Raw genomic sequence first — 16,533 nt, forward strand, 5'->3', positions numbered from 1 at the left:
CCTCCAATTTTGGTGTCACCTGCAAACTTACTGACTATACCTCCTATGTTCACAAGCAAATCATTTCTATAAATAATGAAAAGTAGAGGGCCCAGCATCGATCCTTGTGGCATTTCACTGGTCACAGGCCTCCAATCTGAAAAACAACTCTCCACCACCACCTTCTACCTTCAAACCAGTTTTGTATCCAAATGGCTAGTTCTCCCTGTATTCCATGTGATCTAACATTGCTAGGCAAAAGTGAGGACTACAGATTCTGGAGATTAGAGTCAAGATTAGAGTGGTGCTGGAAAAGCACAGCAGGTCAGGCAGCATCCGAGAAGCTGGAGAATTGGTGTTTCGGGCAGGGGCCCTTCATCAGTTGTGAGGCTGGGAGCTTCGGAGTGGAGAGATAAATGGGAGGGGGGTGGGATTGGGGGGGAAGGTAGCTGAGAGTGCAATAGGTGGATAGAGGTGGGGGTTATGGTGATAGGCTGGAGGGGAGGGGGAGCAGATAGTTGTGAAGGAAGATTGACATGTGGGACAAGTCATGGGGTCAGTGCTGAGCTGGAAGGTTGGAACTGGGATAATGTGGGGGGAGGGGAAATGAGGAAACTGTTGAAGTCCACATTGATGCCCTGGGGTTGAAGTGTTCTGAGGTGGAAGATGAGGCGTTCTTCCTCCAGGCGTCTGGTGGTGAGGGAGCGGCGGTGAAGGAGGCCCAGGACCTCCATGTCCTCGGCAGAGTGGGAGGGGGAGTTGAAATGTTTGGCCACAGGGCGGTGGGGTTGATTGGTGCGGATGTCCCGGATGTCAGAGCTTACTGACTCAACACTAAACCTAAAAGGGAATTTCAGTATAGGAAGGACGTCTCCGTAACCCCACGTCCTGTTGTATGTTGGCCCTGCATAATAACAGTGACAACATTTGCAAATTAACTCAGAGCGTTATACACCATAAAAACCGAAAGAACTGCGGATGTTGTAAAACAGAAACAAAAACAGAAATTGCTGGAAAAGCTCAGCAAGTCTGGCAGCATCTGTAGAGAGAAACCAGAGTTAACATTTTGGTTGCAGTGACTCTTGATATGCACCATATTGTGTTGTAGCTGCACTGACATGGCTAGTTCTGGAGCAGAAATCTTCAGTGATTATTTGGAGATGCTGCCAGGGCCTATAGTCTTTGCTGTATCCAGTAACGTCACCACTCGATGATATAACATGGATTGAATTGAATTGGCTGAAGACTGGCAGCTGCGATGTTGGTGGCTGTGGGAACACGCATTACTGCCTCAGCACTTTTGGCTGAATTGGGTTGCAAATGCCTTTTCCTTGTCCTTTATACTCAGTTAACATGCTCGCATTGAATTCCTTTTGTAATTTGTTTAATACAGTTGCCAATACATTTCTTTCAAACCATCAGCTGTGTTGAATCTACGCACAAAGATTTTATGCAGTTCATAACCAGAAAAAATTAATCTCTGCACAACATTATCTACGCTACACAAAACAGCTCAAAGGAAACCTTACCCGACAGAATGTTATAGATTATTTGTCATTTTAACTGTGATGTAATTTCCCTTTGGGCTATTTACATCATCCCTCTGTGATACTGATTGAAGTTGTCACTTTTTCCCATTTACCAATAAGTACAGGACTTCCTCACAGTTGCGGTATTGGTTGAAATATCAGGTCATTGTGAGGCAGCTAAATGTGATGTCTCACAATGAGCAAAGTGACAGCCTGTCTTCCAGCAACAGCCAATGGGACATCTCCATTACTGAGCCTCTGGCCTGGAAAAGCCTGGTCTGTTGAACTGTGCCTTAGGGAAAGGAAGGACAACAAATCACAACAAGTATAGCAGCAAGTACATTAAAACATCATGAAGCCAAAGATTGTGGTAATTCTGCAGACAACACATTGGGATTTTCACAGGCAAAAGCTGGATTTCGGTGCATACACAGAACTGGCAGTTAAATAATTAACTTAAGAGAACAGGTAATTAACGGTTGCTTTAATTAGACATAGATAGCGATTTTGTCCATTACCCTAACTGTTAGCAGCTTGCAAGCATCAACCAGACAAACATGCCATTGGGTGTTTTCCTCAATGAGAGGGAAGCCTATCACCAATGAGATTGAAAAGCTTAGGCTATGTCTAGGTGAGGGGCTGGTGCCCACAGTATTTCTGTGGTCTTTACAGTGAGAGTTACAACCATCACATTTTCTGCGGCTTTGATTTGTACCCTTGGCAGCACCAGCTGCCTTCCCCTGAGCCAGAGCACGGACAGACGGACAGACAGACAGACAGGCGCACAGCTTACTCTACATGTCGAAGCACTGGTACCTCAGGAGCCTCAGACTTTTACAGTTGGTTGATGCTGACCTCTGCAGCATCCTGGAACAGGGCATTGACAGAATAACCCAATGGGCCCTTCCAGATTGCAACTGGAAGGACACACTCCCCCTAACAACCCCTGACCATTCTCCCACATTCACCTGGGTCTCTGCTTCAGGCTGAGCTGAGCGATCTTACCTGCATGCACTTTTAGAATACTGCGTACAATTCTAGTAGCTCTTCTATAAGTAGGATGCTGTTAAACTTTGGAGAGTGCAGAAAAGATACACAAAGATGTCGCCAAAACTAGAGGGTTTGAGTTAAGGGGAGTTGCTGAACAGGCTGGGGCTGTTTTCCCTGGAGCTTCGGACCTTATAGAGATTTATAAAATCATGGGGGACATGGATAGGGTAAATAGACAAAGTCTTTTCCCCAGGGTAGGGGAATCCAGAACTAGAGGGCATAGGTTTAGGGTGAAAGAGGAAAGATATAAAAGAGACCTAAGGGGCAATTTTTTCACACAGAGGGTGGTACATGTATGGAATGAGCTGCCAGAGGAAGTGGTGGAGGCTGGTACAATTACAACATTTAAAAGGCATCTGGATGGGTATATGAATAGGAAGGATTCAGAGGGATATGGGCCGGGTGCTGGCAAAAGGGACTAGGTCAGATTTGGATATCTAATCGGCGCGGATGATTTGACCGAAGGGTCTGTTTTGGTGTTGTATGACTCTGATTCTATATGTGTTGGGGTGTTGGATGGGGGTGGGGGGTGGTGCAAGGTCATGTGACTATGAAACTTGGTGAAAGGCAGTAATACAATGAGGATCGAATGTTCACAAAGGGATGGAAGGAGATGCCTGGGTCAAGAACATTGTGTGGAGCTCAGCGTGGGAGAACGCTGAGCAGGTCAGAGTGTGGGGAACAGCACCTGAACGTGTTGAACCATTCATGTTACTCACATTGCTGAGGCTCCTAGATCCTCCTGTTGCTGTATCAATGAAAGCAGCACACTCCTCTTCCTGATTGCCTTGGTCTCCTCTGCACATGTCCACTTGTTTGGAGAAGCTTCTTCCTCAGCCTGTCCTTGGCCAAGGTCACTTATGTGTAGTCCCTGAGCTTCCACAGCAGGAGCTCCAGGTGAGAGTGAGAGACACAGGGACTAACGTTCACTCGATCTCCCTCCAGCCTTGTGCTTGCTGCAATCTCAGGAATCCAGGTCCATTCCTGATGACGGGCTTTTGCCTGAAACATCAATTTTCCTGGTCCTCAGATACTGCCTGACCTGCTGTGCTTTTCCAGCACCATTCTAATCTAGACTCTAATCTCCAGCATCTGCAGTCCTCATTTCTGCCATCTTTGACCACTGCCAGGCTCCCTTTAATGATAAAGGTTGAACACTTTGCAATATGGAACTCTGGAAGTGTGTATTTTGTGTGAGGTGAACTCTGGTATGCGATCTCCCCTTAGTTTAGGGTGAGGCCTGTGTTGATGTGCTGCTCACAGTCTGAGTGGCTCACCAGAAAAAGTGATCTATCGGCAATATTTATAGTGATCTGTTGAGCCGGGAACCTGAAACTGATTAAAAGATGTATTAGTTAAAACAAAGAACTGCAGATGCTGGGTACCTAAAACAAAAACAGAAATTGCTGGAGAAACTCAGCAGGTCAGGCAGTGCCTGTAGAAAGAAAGCAGTTAAGGTTTCGAGTCTGGTGTTCTGATGAAGAGTCATCAAACTTGAAGCATTAACTCTGTTTTCTTTCACAAATTGGAATTATGCCCCTTCCAGCGATTAACTATCAATCCGACTTTTTTACAAGTTAAGGAATCAATTCCACCCTGACAGAACTGTATGAATGTTATGGCTGCAGGCTGACGTAGCACCCGAACCAAGCTCTATACATATGTTACTCTTCGCTATTAAATCTCGGCAGGAGTGACTTACAGTAACAGTGTAACTGCATGTTTGAGAAAGGATCATTTAGGGTGAGCTGCTAATATGTAAAACATGGCCACTGTTAGATTGAAGTCCTTTTCTGAGAATAAGTGATGTTTATGTCATGGTTTTGAATGCAGTATGACCAGTTTGATGGTCACCGCACTGAAGACAGGTTATGTTTATTGTCACCTCCAAAAGACAGAAAAAACGCTTTAAATTATTTTTGTCAGTTTTCCGGCTACAATGATACTCCGGCGGATGTACATTAGAAGTGGCAGAGCTCTAGCTCCTCCCGCTGATCTTTCTCACCTTTATTGCTGAGATTAACAGCACCTGCATGGTACATGTGCAGTGGCTCAGTGGTTGGTACTGTTACCTCACAGTGCGAGGAACCTGGGTTTGGTTCCACCCTTAGGTGACTGTCTGTGTGGGGTTTGCACATTCTCCCCATGTCTGCGTGGGTTTCCACTGAGTGCAGGTTAGGTGGACTGGCCATGGGAAGTGGTTCTGAGTCTGGGTGGGATGTTCTTTGGAAGACTTCCTGATGAAGGGCTTTGTCCAAAACGTCGATTTTCCTGCTCCTCGGATGCTGACTGACCTGCTGTGCTTTTCCAGCACCACTCTGATCTAGACTCTGCTTTGGTGGACCAGTGGCCTCTTTCTGTACTATAAGGATTCTATGATTTCAAATTTGCTGAAACTGCTTTCTATTACCACATTCTGAAAAGGTACAGTTTTTAATCTCATTTTCACTATACGAAAATATTCAGTGCATTTAGCATCAAATAATTGAAAATGAAATCAGTTCTGTTTCATTATATTGCAAGATTATTTTATAAAGAAAGCAAGAACTGAATTGGAATGTTTCCCTGCATCAGGTAGTTAGGAATTCACTCTGTTTGAGTCATATGCAAAAAAGTAAATGAACTTTGAATTAACTTGGAACTTTCTAACAATGAAACCCAAACAGAGCACTGTGCAAAAATATTGTTTCAAAATTAGGTATCAATGGATTATTTCTGACTCCATAGACTGCGGTTAAACATTTGAATCCCCTCTGACCTTGTGTGGTTTTCTTTTTTTAGGAATACCTTTGTGGATATTCTCCGAGCTGTTCTTCTGTCCTTGGAAATCCTTATTGAAGATCCAGAGTTACAGATAAATGGATTTATGCTAATTATAGACTGGAGCAATTTCACATTCAAACAAGCCTCTAAACTGACCCCCACCATACTGAGACTGGCCATAGAGGGCTTACAGGTCAGAGATTCGTTTTAATAATTAAAACATTTTGCATATTCCTTTCTGTTCTAGGTTAGAGTGAAATTTTCTGATGAAATAGAATGCACTGTATAACTGTTTGTTACATATCGAACACACAATGATAGGGAGGTTCTTGCACAGGGACTTCCACTTAGCAGAGGGGACATTGTACAGAAGCGAGGGAAAGGAATCTGAAGTCAAGTTGTGAGGAGCCATTATATGTCTTTACAAGTTCCTGCAGAGTATTCTAACAAGGTGTCTCACAGTCAGCCTTCCAGGGAATAGTGTACATCCCAATGAGGTACAGAAAGAGAAAACAAATTTATGGTCGAGACATACAGATGATGAGTATTCACATCGTTCATTTTAATTGAAAAATCAAAGTGTAAAAACACAGGGCACTGCTGAAAGTGAAGCAAACCAGGTATTAAGAATTGAATGATGGTAACGTTGAGTTATAAAAGCCAGATGATGTAGCAGGAAGGAAGAGGGAAACACATCCACATGAAAATGTTGTTGAAGTAGGAGACCATGTCATTATTCAACAGAGCAAGAAACTTATGTAATGAACAGGCAAGGAGCAAAAACAGAGGAAGGGATAGAGGTGCATTGGCCATTGTATGGTTTATAAGAAGAATGTTTGCAAAACAGAAGGCGGGAGGCCAGCGATAAGTGGGTGAACATCTATCAGAAACAAACTGTTTCCTATGTTCAGGAATACAAGTCAATCAGGGCAATGAAAAATGATTAAGATTATCCCAGAGGAAGCAAAGGGAAGGAGGAAAGATAGAGGAAGATAAGTTTGATGGTGGGGATATTTAGTGGTGGTTGAAATGGTGGATGATAGAAACAGAAGAGCAAAAGTAGGCCATTCAGCCCTTTGAGCCAGCTGCACGGTTCAGTATAACTATGACTGATCGTCCACTTGAATGTCTTTTCTCACACTGTGTCCATTTTTCTTTAGGTCCCTGATATTCAGAAATGTATTAGTCTTGACTCTAACATACTCAATGACAGAGCTTCCACAGCCCTCGAGGAAAGAGAATTCCAAAGATTCACAATCCTCTGAGTAAAAAGAATTCTCCTCATCTTAGTCCAAAGTGGAACATGAACATAAAACAGTACAGCACAGGAACAGGCCCTTTGGCCCACAATGTTGTGCTGAGTATGACGCTAAATGAAACTAATCCCTTCTGCCTGCCCTTGGTCCATATCCCTCCATTCCTTGCATGTCCATGTGCTTATATGAAAGTCATAGAGTCACAGCATGGAAACAGACCCTTCGGTCCAACCTGTCCATGCCGACCAGATATCCCAACCCAATCTAGTCCCACCTGCCAGCACCCGGCCCATATCCCTCCAAATCCTTCCTATTCATATACCCATCCAAATGCCTCTTAAATGTTGGAATTGTACCAGCCTCCACCACATCCTCTGGCAGCTCATTCCATACACGTACCACCCTCTGCATGAAAAAAGTTGCCCCTTAGGTCTCTTATATCATTTCCCCCCTCACTCTAAACCTATGGCCCTCTAGTTCTGGACTCCCTGACCCCAGGGAAAAGACTTTGCCTATTTACCCTATCCATGCCCCTCATAATTTTGTAAACCTCTCTAAGGTCACCCCTCAGCCTCCGACGCTCCAGGGAAAACAGCCCCAGCCTGTTCAGCCTCTCCCTATACCTCAAACCCTCCAACCCTGGCAACATCCTTGTAAATCTTTTCTGAACCCTTTCAAGTTTCACAACATCTTTCCGATAGGAAGGAGACCAGAATTGCATGCAATATTCCAACAGTGGCCTAATCAATATCCTGTACAGCCGCAACATGACCTCCCAACTCCTGTACTCAATATTCTGACCAATAAAGGAAAGCATATCAAACACCCCTCAAACCCCCTTATCGTATCTGCCTCCACCACCACCCTTGGCAGTGTGTTCCACACTCCTACCACTCTCTGTGTAAACACTCACCCCTCACATCTCCTTTGAACTTTCCCCCTCTCACCTTAAATGCATGCTCCCTAGTTTTAGACATTTCAACTCTGAGAATAAGATTCTGACCGTCAACCCCATCTATACACCTCATAATTTTATAGACTTCTATCAAGTCTCCCCTCAGCCCCCACCACTCCAGCGAAAACAACCCGAGTTTGTCCAGCCTCTCCTTATAGCCCATACCCTCTTATCCAGGCAGCACCCTGGGAAACCTTGTCTGCACCCTCTCCAAAGCCTCCCCATCCTTCCTATCGCGTGGTGACTAGAGTTGAATGCAACAATTACCCCTTATTTTCAACTTGTGTCCCAGGTTCTAGGCTTCAATTTTTTTCCGTGAAATAAAAGGGGCTGTACGATAAAACATTTAAAGGTCTGTCCAGGAGGAAGCATCTGTCCTGCATCTATCCTGTGTCCATCCCTTTAGGTATTTTGTCATTTTCAACGATATCATTGATAAACCTTCAAAGAAAACTTCCAAGTAGGTCAAAACGTGAGGGCACTTATGTTTTGAGAAATGGGTGATGGCTGCTAAGAGCTGTTGAAAAAATAAATGTTTGGCGAAGGAAGAACAAAGTAATGTTAATGTTCCTCTTTGCTGTACCAGGGGAATTCTCTATGAAGAGTGAAAAGAGAAGGAACCAGTCATATATCAATTCTTTACAGTAACTGTGACATGCTGAGACGTTGTTTAAAATTCAGTCAAGGGATGTGTGTGTCACTGACTGGGCCCAGCATTTATTGCCTGTCCCTAGTTGTCCCTTGTGAAGGTGGGGGTGAGCTGCCTTCTTGCAGTCCACAATGCCCTTAGGGAGGGAATCCCAGGATTTTGACCTAGCGACAGTGAATATTTCCATGTCTGGATGGTGAGTGGCTTGAAGGGGACTTCGAGGCAGTGGTGTTTGCATGTATCCGCATTCCTTGTCCTTCCTTCTGGATGGAAGTGATCATGGATTTGGAAGGTGCTGTCTGAGGATCCTTGGTGAATTTCCTGTAGCTGGTACACACTGCTGTTCTTGAGCATTGGTGGGGGAGGGACTGGATGTTTGTGGATGTGGTGCCAAACAAGAGGGCTGCTCTGTCCTGGGTGGTGTCAAACTTCTCGAGTGTTGTTGGAGTTGCCCCATCCAGGGCAAGCGTGGAGTATTCTGTCACACTCCTGACTTGTGCCTTATAGATGGTGGACAGGCTTTGGGGAGTCAGAAGGTGAGTTACTTGCTGCAGTATTCCTCACCTCTGACCTGCTCTTGTAGCCACTGTGTTTGGGGGGTTGTGGGGGGAGGTGGAGGGGTCCAGTTGAGTTTCTAATCAATGGTATCCCCCCAGGGTGTTGATAGTGAGGGATTCATTGATGATAACGCCATTGAATGTCAAGGGGCCGGTGGATAGCTTGTCTCTTACTCGAGGTGGTTATGGGCTGGGATTTGTGTGTTTTAAATGTCTGGAGGCCAGATGTGACATGTGGGCACACACTGGACTCCTGTTTAAGAAGAGCAGAAGGTCTTTTATTGTCCTTGGCTTTCACTATGAATCAGTATTATATCAATGAAAACATTGAATTAGAATTTTTGAATTAGAACTGGAATCTCTACAGTGTGGAAACAGGCCGTTCAGCCCAACAAGTCCACACCGACCTTCCGAAGAGTATTCCACCCAGACCCATTCCCCTACCCTATATTTACCCCTGACTAATAATCTACACTATGGGCAATTCCCCTAACCTGCACATCTTTGGACTGTGGGAGGAAACCAGAGCACCCGGAGGAAACCCACGCAGACACGGGGAGAATGTGCAAACTCCACACAGTCACCCAAGGCAGGAATTGAACCTGGGTCCCTGACGCTGTGAGGCAGCAGTGCTAAATATGTTGAGTAAGCTCCACATTGCCTCATTATCTAAAACATAATGTACTGAAAATCCAGAAATAAGACCTAGAAGGTTACAATTAATTTCTGAAAATGGGAGTATTATTAATTATTTAACAATTCACAACTACACAGTAAAATATTGCACTTATAATAAAGCAGTTAAAAGTGTTAGAAACATATCCATCTGTCATGTAAATGTGTTAATTTATATCATCAACTGGTAAGAACATCACTGGGAGTCGAACAATTAAACAAAATACTTGCAAAAGCTAACAGCAGTCACTATTTACTTTGATATTTTGCTTCTCACATAAAACTGAAATTTTAATGTGTTTGACAATTCCAAGAGCACAAAAAGGGAAACTAAAGTGATAGCAACCAAGTATATTAGAGTATGGGACTAGAGGAGGTCACAGAAATAGGGCAGTCTCAGGCCATGAAAAGAAGAAAATTTTAAAGTCAGATGTTGCTTGACCAGGAGCCATTCTCGGTCAGTGAGTACAGAACTGCCCTGGGAACTAACCTAAGACACAGACAGTATGTGACCCAGGCAACAGAAAGGATGTTTGCAGATGTTCGATTGTCGGACCTGCAGGAGGACCAGGGGTGTGTTGGAATAGTCAAATAAAGGCATGGTTGAGGGTTTCTAAACCAGGTGAGCTGAGAAACTCCGACTTCTGTTCTGAAGAAGTCCTCCCAGACTCAAAACTTGAAACTCTGTTTCTCTCCCCACAGATGCTGCCAGCAATTCCTTTTTTCTTTTTTTTAATTCACATTTTAGTATCCACCATGTTCAATGTAATTGCAAGCAGACTGCTTTAAGCTCAGACTGCTTTAAGCTCAGACTATTGACAGGCAGAAGGTTGAAGCTGATCGCTTGGGGAATGCTACCAAAGAGCTGAAGATGGCAAACTGAAAGAGAATTTTAAAAAAAGAGAGAGATGCTGAGCAATTCTTTTGCCTCTTTATTTCCAAAGGAAGACAAAAGGATTTGTAAGATAATTGTAAATAAAGAGTAGAATTTTCCCAGGGAGGAGGAGGCACATTTTATGGTAGAATGGGTCTTTAAATCCCCCAAAAGTAACATTAGCTTAGGATGCTAGAATCAACCTTTCTTCAGCAATGCTGTTTCTGAGGGAACGAGGAACCCATGTGGCTCTGTGGGGATACCAATTAAACCAAGCAGGGGTTCTGTCAAGCAGATGGCTCTGTACCATGTTCAGGGATGAGTCAGGATACCCAACAACTTGGAAATGCGTATATTACATGCCAAATACATCAAGCCCAGAAGTGGGAGGATCCTCATGAGGCTCCATCCACTCCTTACACAAAAATAGCCGCAGAGTGAAGGGGAAGATTACTTCTCAAAATCGGCCATTGTTAGCAACACTATAGGAAGTGGTGGAGGCTGGTACAATTACAACATTGATAAGGCACCTGGATGGGGGTATGAATAGGAAAGGTTTAGAAGGATATGGGCCAAATGCTGGCGAATAGGGGCTAAATTTATTTAGGATATCTGGTCAGCATGGATGAGTTGGAGTGAAGGGTCTGTTTATGTGCTGTAAGACTCTATGACTCTATCTGCACTTCATTGTTTACATAAGATTTAAGATCATCACAGTGACACCTTTTATTTAAAAAATCATAATGAACAAACCTAAACATATTGTTCAAATTGTATTTTTATGTCTCCTTGTGCAAGTGAGCACAGTTATTTTAGTATTTATTTGGCCTGTTTCTTCCCGTGTTATTTATGGTTCACACACAATGACTGAAAGTAGAAAATTGTTTGGGGAGTAATCAAGTTATTATCCTACCATAGTAACCCCTTCTGTGTAACTGGAATGATTTCACCCTGATATCAGAGTACATGCCTCTGTTACATTTGCTGAGACAAACATGATAATTGCAACATAAAAGAAAGATGTTTGCAAACCTGCACAGGATCAAACATTAAAGACAATTATCTTTTAGAATATTTGTGATACTAGATTCCTCTTAAGTAGTATTATTTATCCACTTATACAGCTGTCAGCTTTAAGTGACTTCTTTTCTCTCTGTTTGACCTATTGAATGTTATTGCATTAAATTAAATATCATTTTAATGTCACCTATTAACAAAGTTGTGTAACAAGGGTATTACATTTTACATCCTCCCACCATCTGTAAAGATACAATTTAAGAAACTTTAAATTCTGTCCCATGAACTTGTACACTTTTCCCAAACCATCCCTTTAGTCGGAATGCCATTAGATTAGATTAGATTACTTACAGTGTGGAAACAGGCCCTTCGGCCCAACAAGTCCACACCGACCTGCTGAAGCGCAACCCACCCAGACCCATTCCCCTACATTTACCCTTTCACCTAACACTACGGGCAATTTAGCATGGCCAATTCACCTAACCTGCACATCTTTGGACTGTGGGAGGAAACCGGAGCACCCGGAGGAAACCCACGCAGACACAGAGAGAATGTGCAAACTCCACACAGTCAGTCGCCTGAGGCGGGAATTGAACCCGGGTCTCTGGCGCGGTGAGGCAGCAGTGCTAACCACTGTGCCACTGTGCCGCCATCATTTGATGTGATGGTGCAGCTGGCTGGCTCACTACTTGGGTTTATGGCATTTTAGGAATTGGTTCCAGAGTATGGTGTATCTTTTTGGTGAAGGTAAAATGTAACAGAGTGACTCTTTAGAGCAATTTATACATAAATAAAACAAACAATCCATTGGAATACAATGTCTATGTCACTGGCTGATGGTTTTATGTTGCAATAATTATCATAAAGTAATCAGGATATGATTTGGAGATGCCAGTGTTGGACTGGGGTGGACAAAGTTAAAAATCACACAACACCAGGTTACAGTCCAACAGGTTTAATTGGAAGCACTAGCTTTCAGAGCACTGCCCCTTCATCAGGTGGTTGTGCTAGTGCTTCCAATTAAACCTGTTGGATTATAACCTGGTGCTGTGTGATTTTTAACTTTGTAATCAGGATAGTTTGTTATTCAGAGTAATTGCTCCTTCAGGTTTATTTCAGTACCCAATTATTGTGCATAGCTAGGCAAAGCAATGAGTTAATCAGACCATAAGATCATAAGACATAAGAGCTGGAGTAAGCCATTCAGCCCATCAAGTCTGCCTTGCCATTCAATGAGATCAATGACTGGTCTGATAATCCTCACCTTCACTTTCCTGCCTTTTCCCCGTCAGCTTTGGTTTTCTGAGGGAATAAAAACCTTACAATCTCTACCTTCAATGGACTTGATGACCCAGCCTCGACAGTCCTCCATGCTAAACATTTCCACAGATTTACTCCCCTCTGAGAGAAGAAATCCCTCCTCATCTCTGTCTTAAGGACGTCACCCTTTATTCTTAGATGATGCCCTCAGGTCCTCGACTCTCACACATCAAACACTCCACAAGTCGCCTCAAAATCTTGTATATTTCATAAAGTCACCTCTCACTCTTCTAAGTTCCAATGAGTACAGGGCTAATCTACTCAACATCTAATCATGAGACAGTCCCTCAGATAAGGTATTCCAAATGTACACCAGATTAACCTCTGTTTATAGAAAGAAGGAAGAAATACATTTATCTGGATTTGCTGATATCCCAAGACACTCCTAGCCCTTGGTTACTGTTGGGAAACACAGCGATCAGATTACAACGCAATGTTCCACAAACAGTGAAAAAAACAATGAATGATCAGTTTAATTGCTTTAGTTGTGTTGGTTAAGAGATAAGTGTTGGCTAGATCACTGAAAGAACTTTACTACGTTTTGTATGGATGTGCCCTTGGGTCATTAATGCCCATGGGAGAGGCTTGAAGGCTCGATGGTTTAATGTCACACCATCTTTGCACAGTACCTCCTCATTCTGGATCTGAAAACAATCTCGATTGTATTCTGGAATGGACTTTCACTAATTAAAAGCACTATCACAGAGCCAATACTGATACTTCACGAGTTAACGGATGGAATTAATGTGCTGGAAGATTGCAACGTAAAATGTAAAAAGCAAAAAAGAAAAATCCCAAATAGTTGCAGTGTAATGAATATATTGTCTGTAGGTGGGAAAATTGCTTGAATCCAACACCAGGTAGAGTAAGTGAGATCATAGAAAATGTAAGCATTGAGGAGAATTCTTTTATTCACTCATGGGATGTGTGTCGCTGGCTGGGCCCAGTATTTATTACCCGTCCCGAGTTGCCCCTTGAGAAGGTGGAGATGAGCTGCCTTCTTGAACCACTGCAGTCCATGTGCTGTGGGTTAACCCACAATGCCCTTAGGGAGGGAATTCCAGGATTTTGACCCAGCGACACTGAAGGAACAGGATGGAGAGTGGCTCAGAAGGGAACTTGTAGGGGGTGGTGTAGGGGCTGCTGCCCTTGATCTTCTAGATGGAATTGGTCGTGGGTTTGGAAGGTGCTGTCTGAGGATCTTTGGTGAATTCCTGCTGTGCATCTTGTAGATGGTACACACTGCTGCTCCTGAGTGAGGAGGGAGTTGGTATCTGTGCGTGTAATGCCAATCAAGTGGGGGCTGCTTAGTTTTCTGAAAGGTGAGCCATATCCAGTCTAATAGTCTTTGGCAGAACCATGGGTGGAGAGCAGGCCATGGGCTTGACCTCAGTTACTGACTCCTAGCAAGGAAAGGGGTTTCTAGATGAATGTTTCTATTCTTGGAAGTTTTATTTTCTCCTTGAAGTTTGAATTATCTCCTGGATCTCCTGCCAAACTGCCCACAACTTCTTGTGGTGTGATGTTGACACCGTTAATTTTGATGTTGATATTTGTACGTTTATAAATGTCGGACAATTCTATAATAATTCTTCACTTTACAAATACTTGTGGGAAATAGTGTTAGGTTTTGGTTAATTTTGAACCTGTGAAATATCTTGATTTACAGTGTATAGTTCTCTATAGCTCATTCTCCTTACAATGGGTTGAACTCCAAATTCAAAAGGCATTTCTGTTCTCTCTGTGGGCCAACAAATTACATTTTAATTTCTTACCCTATCACTTTCCTGATTTTGTCCAAACCAGCTTCAGCAAGTCTCCAACCAGACCTTCACTCTCTACGCACACTCTTAGTGAAAGTGACTGAGCAAGAATCCGACAGGCACCCCCTTCCCTCTCTCCCCCACTCTCCTGATTGGGCTATGTCTGCCTGTGTTACACTAACATTCATGGGAGCTCAGTGACATCATAATTCATGGACAGCATCTCACACTAAAGCCTTCACTATGGGGCAGTTCCCCAATGCTCAGGACCACCTTCACTTGTTATATCCTTCAAAAAGCAATTTAAATTCATATATAATTCACATAAAGGAAGTTACAGAGTCATAGAGTCACAGCTTGGAAACAGACCCTTCGGTCCAACCAGTCCATGCCGACCATGATCCCAAATTAGACTAGTCCCACCTGCCTGCTCTTAGCTCATATCCCTCCAGACATTTTTTATTGATGTACTTATCCAAATATCTTTTAAACATTCTAACTGTACCCAGATCCACCATTTCCTCTGGATGTTCATTCCACACACGAACCACTCTCTGTAAAAGTGGAGGACCAGCGGGCGGGACTAGGAGCAAGGGGGCGTGGTCAGAGGCAGGATGGATGGGGGTGTGTCCACTGCTGAAGCGGTGGGAAATGGGGCAGGTTTAGAAAAAATAAAAGGTGGGTGGCACGGTGGCACAGTCGTTAGCACTGCTGCCTCACAGCGCCAGAGACCCGGGTTCAATTCCCGCCTCAGGCAACTGTCTGTGTGGCGGTTGCACATTCTCCCCGTGGGTTTCCTCCCACAGTCCAAACTTGTGCAGGTTAGGTGAATTGTCTGTAGTGTTAGGTGCAGGGGTAAATGTAGGGGAATGTGTCTGGGTGGATTGCTCTTCGGAGGGTCAGTGTGGACTTGTTGGGCCACAGGGCCTGTTTCCACACTGTAAGTAATCTAATCTAAAAAAAAGAATTGCCCTTCATGTATTTTCAGAATCTTTCTCCTCTCACCTTAAAAATGCGCCCCCTTGTATTGAAATCCCCCACTTTAGAGAAAATACACCTGCCATTCACCTTATCTATATCCCTCATGATTTTATAAACCTCTATAAAGTCACCCCTCAGTCTCCTACACTCCAGTGAAAAAGGTGCCAGCCTATCCAGCCTCTCCTTATAACTCAAACCCTCCATTCCCAGCAACATCCTGATAAATTACTTCTGAACTTTCTCCAACTTAATAAAATCCTTCCAGTAACAGGGTGACCAGAACTGGACACAGTGTTCCAGAACAGGCCTCACCAACGTCCTGTACAACCTCAACATGACGTCCCAACTCCTACACTCAGAGGTCTGAACAATGAAGGCAAGCGTGCTAAACACCTTCTTAACCACCCTGTCTACCTGTGACACAAACTTCAAAGAATTATGTACCGGAACAACTAGGTCTCTCTGTTTTACAACACTATCCAAGGCCCTATTTTAAATTGTACAAGTCCTGCACTTGTTATGTTTTACCGAAATGCAATACTTCTTTTATAAATTCTGGCCATAGGTGAGTGTTGTAAATGAGACCAAGTAACTGAGACTTTATGATGTCAGACGTTTAACTGCAGGAACATAGGACAATAAACATCAATGAAGTAACTTGCGTTGATATGCATGTCGGAGAATATTTCCAACAGTGCGGTTTGAGGATTGCGAACTGTATAAACAACAGGAAAAGCTTTCACTGTGAGCTAGGTCGTATTAAGCTTTTGGTATTAGTCAGGTCATATTAAGCTTTTGGTATTAGTCAGGTTGTATTAAGCTTTCAGTGTTAGCCAGGTCGTATTGAGCTTTCGGTGTTAGCCAGGTCGTATTGAGCTTTCAGTGTTAGCCAGATCGTATTGAGCTTTCAGTGGTGCTGAGTTCATGTTGCTTGATCCTTCTGTGCTTTTACCTTACTAATCCAAACTCTCATCTTTACAGGACAGCTTCCCTGCACGTTTTGGAGGCATCCACTTTGTGAACCAGCCCTGGTATATCCACGCTTTATACACCATTATAAAGCCATTCCTGAAAGACAAGACCAGGAAAAGGGTAATTAACATCTCCGTCAGATGGGAAACCTGATTCAGCGTGGCAATGTGCAATTCATTTGCAAATATGTTTC

The 16,533-nt window shown here is 43.5% G+C and overlaps 1 protein-coding gene across 2 annotated transcripts in view; it reads left to right on the plus strand.

Moving 5' to 3' along the window:
• LOC122549458 (clavesin-1-like) overlaps nt 1-16,533 on the plus strand; it is a 145,244-nt gene that overhangs the window by 79,023 nt on the left and 49,688 nt on the right. For both annotated transcript variants that reach the window (XM_087985912.1, XM_087985913.1), the window contains exons 3-4: nt 5,340-5,514; nt 16,350-16,460. In XM_087985912.1, coding sequence (XP_087842038.1) covers nt 5,340-5,514; nt 16,350-16,460 — 286 coding nt within the window. The remainder of the gene's footprint in view (nt 1-5,339; nt 5,515-16,349; nt 16,461-16,533) is intronic.

The sequence above is a fragment of the Chiloscyllium plagiosum genome, unplaced genomic scaffold (genome assembly GCF_037043375.1).
Source record: "Chiloscyllium plagiosum isolate Xiang-an unplaced genomic scaffold, Cpla_swu_hap1 HiC_scaffold_4, whole genome shotgun sequence".
Taxonomy (NCBI): domain Eukaryota; kingdom Metazoa; phylum Chordata; class Chondrichthyes; order Orectolobiformes; family Hemiscylliidae; genus Chiloscyllium; species Chiloscyllium plagiosum.